The sequence below is a fragment of the Delphinus delphis genome, chromosome 2, assembly GCF_949987515.2.
Source record: "Delphinus delphis chromosome 2, mDelDel1.2, whole genome shotgun sequence".
Taxonomy (NCBI): domain Eukaryota; kingdom Metazoa; phylum Chordata; class Mammalia; order Artiodactyla; family Delphinidae; genus Delphinus; species Delphinus delphis.
This window is the reverse complement of record NC_082684.1, coordinates 22,385,752-22,393,085: the sequence shown is the minus strand read 5'-3', so window position 1 is coordinate 22,393,085 and position 7,334 is coordinate 22,385,752. Positions and strand designations below refer to the sequence as shown.

General features: G+C 33.7%; 1 protein-coding gene across 1 annotated transcript in view; it reads right to left on the bottom strand.

The window, feature by feature from the left end:
- Positions 1–1,375: 1,375 nt before the first annotated feature.
- Positions 1,376–7,334, bottom strand: part of GTF2A1 (general transcription factor IIA subunit 1) — a 46,154-nt gene continuing 40,195 nt past the window's right edge. Inside the window, exon 9 of the mRNA XM_060004105.1 lies at positions 1,376–6,267. Coding sequence (XP_059860088.1) covers positions 6,160–6,267 — 108 coding nt within the window. The 3' untranslated portion in view covers positions 1,376–6,159. The remainder of the gene's footprint in view (positions 6,268–7,334) is intronic.

The following is a 7,334-nucleotide window of genomic DNA, read 5'->3' as shown; positions in this document are numbered from 1 at the left end:
CATTCCTGATTCAAGAACACAGAATTCATTTCCAATGTGAAGACCACAATTATAAGTAAGCTTCTAGAATTATCTCCATTGGCAAGCTCAATGCTCTCTATAATTGCTAGCTTTTAGTCCTCTGATCTCTCACTTTAATCTGCAGAAGCATCAACCCAGATGGTAAATGTGTTTCTATTATGACAGGAAGATAAGGAAAACTCAAAGTAACCTAGCCAGTCTAAGATCTTTTCTGTGACCATTATGCCTTACTAAAACATATGGATATATACACACGTGCCAAGGACTGTGCTAAATGCAATGTATGCATCATGTCATTATCTTATCTTCACAACAACTCTATGAGGTAGTAGGTTTGGTAACATGCTGAACCTCACACTGCTGTCAATCCAATCCACACTGGGATTAGAACCCAGACAATCCAACCTCACTGCTTTTAAAGGCAGCAACCATCTTAACTCATCTCTGGCTCAACCAATAATACTGATCATAATTCCTGGCCTATGGGAGATCACCAAAAAGAGTTGAATGAGTGAGTTAATACGTGCTCTGTGCTCGATTCCCTTTCAAACTAAGAAAACTTGTATTTCAGAACAGAAACAAAAGTAACCGATTATTTATATATGCAACTTCTTCCTTGGCTGGGAAGTAGGAGCATTGACACAAAGGTTATTTGCCTCCAGAAATAGGATTGCCAACAATCCCTAGGAGAGGGGTTCAGGTCAGACTCAAGAGTGATGTAATCATAGTTTCAATGTCTTTCAATAACAATAACACTTCATTATCACTTTCTCCATAAATGAAATGAGCAGAATCCACTGATATTTAGGAAAATCATGCAATTTTTAAAATGTTGTATTGCTACTACAGTTTTAGCTTTGGGAAAATTCAACCTATTTTAGACATATAGTTCAAAAAATGTTTACTTTAGGGGTAAAAAGGCTTAAAGCCTTCTGGTGTGTTTCATTATTCCTATCCATACCCATCATTCCCTTTTCTTCCCTCAGGCACTTTCTGCTACAGACAGATGCACTGCTTCACTAACTCAGCCTCCCAGGCTTAATTTGCTTGGCTGTATCCACATCTTTCACTGCCCCTCCTTAAATCAGACCACATTCTCTTTTGCTATTTTTGACCATTTAAAAACATTTTTTCCACTCCACAGGTCATTTTAAATTATATAATTATGAAATAAAGTAAATAACTGGGATATCTGAGTGCTTACCATGTACTACAAAAATCTTTACCTGTATTATCTTTAACCCTCAAAACCATATTGTTGTCATTCTACATATGGAGAAACTGAGGCCAAAAAGGTTAAGATCATCAATGTAGGAACTTGAATTAAACTGCAAAAATACAAGATTTGCTGGCAATAAACAAAATATCTTTATTATGATTGTTTTAATGGTTAAAATTTGCATGTTTCCTAGATAAAGTAGTCCATAACAGTATTAAAAAATTACAAAAAAGCAAGCTTCTTAATGATTCATTTGAATTAACTATAAATTAAAATACTTGCTAATTATTTAATACCTTCTAAAATAACACAAAATATATTCAATATGTAATACAAGCCTTAATAATCTGATTCTCCTTTTATGAAATTATTTACAAACTCTGAACTAAAAGAAAAACATATGGCTAAATGGTGGAATTAAAGAACAAGTATGTTCTCAAATAATTTTATCCTAAGTAATCTATTCTTTGGAGTAGAAATACTCACTTAATACAGTATGTTAATTATAATCAATTTTAGCTACACTTTGTTGGTGCGAATTTAGCCCAATTTAAATTCCTGTGTGCCTAGAAATCACAACTATTCTCTTTAAAAGCTACTAAGAATTTATAACACAGTTTAATATTCAGACTGATATCCCACCCTACTTATTTTAAAGGTACAGAATTTAATGATACCTTCTTTTGATAAATGGAACTTACTAACAATGTAAAGCATTTTCCTTTCTAAACTGTATAGTTTTATTCAGTTATCTATATAACAATGTTATAAACTAGTAAGCAAAGCAAGCAGCATTACTTTTTTTAAATAACATCTTTAATTAAAGTTTTTGCAAAGGTAAAATATTAAACTTAAAATAGGTCTTAGTACATCAAAATACTAAGTTCTCTAATTGTATTCCAAGATGGTCTTTAAAACATAATATCCCATATATCACAGAAGAGCAACCTTGATCTGCAATTGTACAGAATGAATTTTACAAACATAATAAATATATTTACGCCCTTACACATAACAGTATGTACAACAGCAGTTGACAATAGTAGCTCAGAACAGCAAAAAGGATTAGTCCCTCCCCCCAATTGTAGCCCTGATACATACTGGATGATTTAAGGAAACTTGAAATAGTAGCTACTAACTCAATGTAGTTCTTCCCTTAAGAGAGAAGAAAAAAACAAGTTTATCTTGTTCCTCAAAATAAACAAAAATATCAAGTTTGGTGTGCTCTTCCTTAAACCATAAAAAAATGACAAAAAACAGACTAAGGCAGGCTTAAAAAGGGAATACAAACTTCAGAATAATTTCCATAGCACAAGAGATTAAAATGCAAAACTATTTAAAATAAACCCATGAGGAGATATATAAAGTAACTATTTTTTAACCAATGAATTCAAAATCTGAAATAGCTGATTCAGACAGAGAGCTGGGAAATAGACATATGAAATAAAATGAAAATGTACAAAGATGGATCAATAAAATATTACATTGCACAAAAGCTCAAAAAAGTTCAAGATGAAATAATCTGAAAATATAGGAATTTTCTCAAGTGGAAGAAAAAACTAAGTTATAAAGGGGACTCCCAAGAAAATTATGTCTGATTTCCTATACAAGGTGTATTTATCTTCTGAAAAGAATGGTGACGTTATTGCTATAAGATAATCAAAAATTACTCTTAGAAGGAGATAACCCTCTTCATTCCTCCATAAAAGCCAGAAAAAAAAGAAAACCAAATCCTTGATTTTCATATAGCAAAAGAAAATCTTTATACAAAAGCTATTATATTTTTATGTTCTTGCTGTCCAAGCCAGTCGATTACAGTATGCTCTTCAAGAACACATTTTAATCACTATACACACTGCTCAAATCTTGATGTATCCCTAAAAGAATAACATCAAGGTGGCTTTGATTTTAAGAGAGGCAACAATATAAACGTGGTATTATGGTGGCATTTAATAGAAAGAAATGTGAACATTTAAAAAAATATAAAAGCCCAATATAAAGATCCCCCTCATATAACAAGACATTTTACTCTAGAAACTAATTGCACATTAAAGAGTTGTTTCAGCCAAATGTGGCGCTCCACAGAATTTAAATGTGCTCTCAGCCATTCAAATGGTCTGATTATCCAAACGACCACCAAAAAAGAGTACATACACTGAAAGGCACGCATTTCCACACTTTTATCTAGTACTTTTGCGTAAATTTCCTTAGCACTGCTGATTGTTTTTTAATAAAAGGTGCCATCACCATCTGTGCAAATCTAAACAAATCCTTTTCTGAAACCTTTACTTATTTCATAATACTAAGTCTGAACTATTTTCCCTCTTTGAATAAACATGTTATTTTCATTTCAAAATTCTGAAAGTGGGAATCCTTGCCTTTTCAAAGGAATGACAGAACCTAATGAAACGATTTGTTAAATAAAATGTTAAAAGCATGATTAAGAATTCAAGTACAATAAAAGATAAGCAAGTGGCATTCTTATAGCAAGCCACTATAATAAAACTAAAACATGCTATTTGATTAAAAAGGAACACGATGCAGTAATATATAAGAGCACAATTTGGTATGCAGTGTTGTTTGGACCAGCTTTCAGAATATTCACAGGTAAAAGAAAAGCACTTGCCAAGTACGTCATAATTAATATGCAATATACACAGGTGCAAATATAAATGGCTATTTCCTGCTTCAAAATAACCCTAATGAGTCACTCTGAAAGCAGTGGTTGTTCATGTTTGAGTATAAAAACAGGCCAGTATACAATTCTATTATGAATACGAATGTTTTCGTCTACATAGAGAGCCCAAAATATAAGCTGAATATCATACAGTAATCCAAGGTTCAGTAGCATAAGAACTACTAGATAGCGAAAGGGTTTTAATCAACACTGCAGCAATGCTAAACTTTTATAGGTAGTTCAGGTCATTGACTTCTTCACTGGGTAAATATAAACCTACTAGCAACTATACTCAAGGGCAAACAAACAACAGGACTTCTGTGATTTTACCCCCTCTCCCTTCTCTCCTCCCAGTCTCATTAATTAAAAAAAAAAAAAAAAAACCTGTGTGTGCTTTGAGCATAGTGGGGTAAACAAATAAACCTCCAGAAAACTAAATTAATATAGTAAAAATTAAAACCGTATCACCAGTTATGGCATCTAAATAAAACCTAACTACTAGCATGCTAGAAACCACATTTATACCAAAGTTCAGAACATAAGTTAAAGGGACCAAGGTGGTATGTGGGGTGGGAAGCAGGCAAAAAAAAAAGAAAAAAAAGATTAGCCTTTTCAAGAAAGTTTGAAGATTTGTGTTAAAAAAGGAAAAACAATATATAATACCTCACAGTTTTTCTTTGCAATGTACTTTAAAGTGTTTCTATGTTACTTCTGGAAACACAAAGGCAAATAAAAGGAAGACAAAAATGGAAGACTTAAAAAAAAATCAATATACAAGTAAGTTAAACACATGTGAATTTTGTCAAAATAAACCATGAAAAGAATTAGGTGTAAGAACAAAGGTGAATACACAAGTTCCTACAGTTCTCCCAAGCAACTCGTTCACACTGAACATAGCACTGCCACATTGTTCTTTATAGCCCCTTACAGAATACAGAGCTATGCATTCTTAATATCATATAACATTTCTATTATTTTTAATATACAAGTCAAATTTCTATGCTTTCTTCCCAATGTGCAAACTGGAGCCCATGTCTATATTATCAATGGCCTGGAAGGGCCACCAAATGAAAGAGGTAAATATGTACTTAGTGGCCCACCCTCCTCTAACCCCAAAATTTCTCCCTCAAATTACAAAGTTGCATTTTAAAAGTGTGTTCACTTAGAATCATTTTAAAATTCTTTACTAGTAAACACAAAAAAACTTTTATAATTACTAAATTGTTTAATAAAATTCCAGGTCCTCACCACCTGCCCAATGCTTCAATCAATGCACAGAATGTTATCTAAATGTTTGTTTAGCTTGAAGACTAAACACATATATAAGCATATACTCTTCAGCCCAACAGGAAAAAAAAATCTATCTATTCATATGTATACAATTTCAGCTAGATGGTACCTTTGTGCAATAACACTGCATTCCTGAGGAGCCACTGGGGTTTCTTTTTAAGGTGGGGGGGCTAAAAGAAACAAATGCAATTTTTCTGTTAGGAAATTGAAGTTATTTTAATTCTGCTCAACTCAGATGAGACCCAAGTCTTTAAACTACATTTAATGAGTCTCAAAACCTAATTAAAATAAATACCCATTCCTGGGTAAATTTTGTCTCCAAACTGTGATCACTGTTTACTTCCTTTAACTCTTAAATAGATGTTCCATAAAGCAGGGAAGGAAGAGGTATATATTACTGAAGGAGAACAGCAAGTAAAAATATTTAAGACCTATTATGAGAGTTCTAAATTGTTTCCTTATACAAATGAATTAAAATTCAACACATATTCTTACCCTTTTGTAAAAAGCTCACACACAATTTTTACCAAATATAACCACGTACAATAAGCAGTTTCGGTTCAACCTATCAAAAGGGAAGTTTCTTCAGTTCATTCCAACAAGTATCTTCTGACTGAACTCAAGTTGGAGGAAGGAATATAAACCAAGCTTTACATGCTAATTACCAGTGGCAGGTACCTGTATTTAAAATCGACAATTACGGTTTTCTTACACAAAATCCCAACCCTCGCCACCCCAACAACCCCAGGTGCTACAGTTCCATGGCTTGCCAGTTAGAAGTAGTGTCTGTGTTGTCAAGGTCTCTTTGTTCCAGTAGCTCTGCTTCTACTGCACTTCTCTGACATGCAGAAGTTAAGTTTTGGTTGGTATATGTCCCAAGTTACAAACTGTCCACTTTAAATTTTTTTTTAAGTTTCTTTTGTTTTATTTATAAAAGGAAAGAACCAACTCTTCACCATTCTGCATCTCCAATGGCTTTGGAAAATATATAATCTCTTCCATTAAGATTCATAATGCCATCCTTGAGATGAAATTTCCATTTGTTTTTACTTCTGTGTATCTAAATAAATAAGTAAAAAATGTATGAGATAAAATAAAAAGAAAACAAACAACCACAGAAAAATCATTCACACATCAAACTTGTATATTACTGCAATTGCAAACTGGTTTCTTTTTTAACTGAGATATAACTGACATGTAACGTATTAGTTTCAGGTGTACAAAGACCATAAATAGTTACAAATTTTTTTCCTGTGACAAGAACTTTTAAGATCTACTCTTTTTGTAACTTTCAAATATACAATGTTATCAACTGTAGTCACCATGCTGTACTATATCTTCCTGATTACTTATTTTATAACTTAAACTTTGTATCTTTGACCACCTTCACCCATTTCACCTACCTCCAAACCCTCATCTCTGGCAATCACCAGTCTGTTCTCTGTATCTATAAGTTCACTTCTTTCGTTTTAGATTCCACATGAGATCACATGGCATTTGTCTGTCTCTGTCTGATACTTCACTTAGCATAATGCAAAGTCCATCCATGTTGTCATAAATGGCAAGACTGCCTTCTTCTTAAAGGCTGAATAATATTCAACTGTACATATACATACACCACAGCTTCTTTATCCATTCATCCACTGATGGACACCGAGATTGCTTCCATTCTTGGCTGCTGTAAATAATGCTATAATGAACGGGGGAATGCACATATCTTTCAGAGTCAGTGTTTCTGTTTCCTTTTAATAAATACTCAGAAGAAGAATTGCTAGATTGTATGGTAGTTCTATTTTTAATTTTTTTTTTTTTTTTTTTTTTTTTTGCAGTACACGGGCCTCTCACTGTTTGTGGCCTCTCCCGTTGCGGAGCACAGGCTCCGGACGCGCAGGCTCAGTGGCCATGGCTCACGGGCCTAGCCGCTCCGCGGCATGTGGGATCTTCCCAGACCGGGGCACGAACCTGTGTCCCCTGCATAGGCAGGTGGACTCTCAACCACTGCACCACCAGGGAAGCCCTCTATTTTTAATTTTTAAAGGAAGGTTTACACTGTTTTCCATAGCAGCTATCCCAGTTTACATTCCCACCAATGGTACCACAGGGTTCCCTTTTCTCCACATCCTTTTT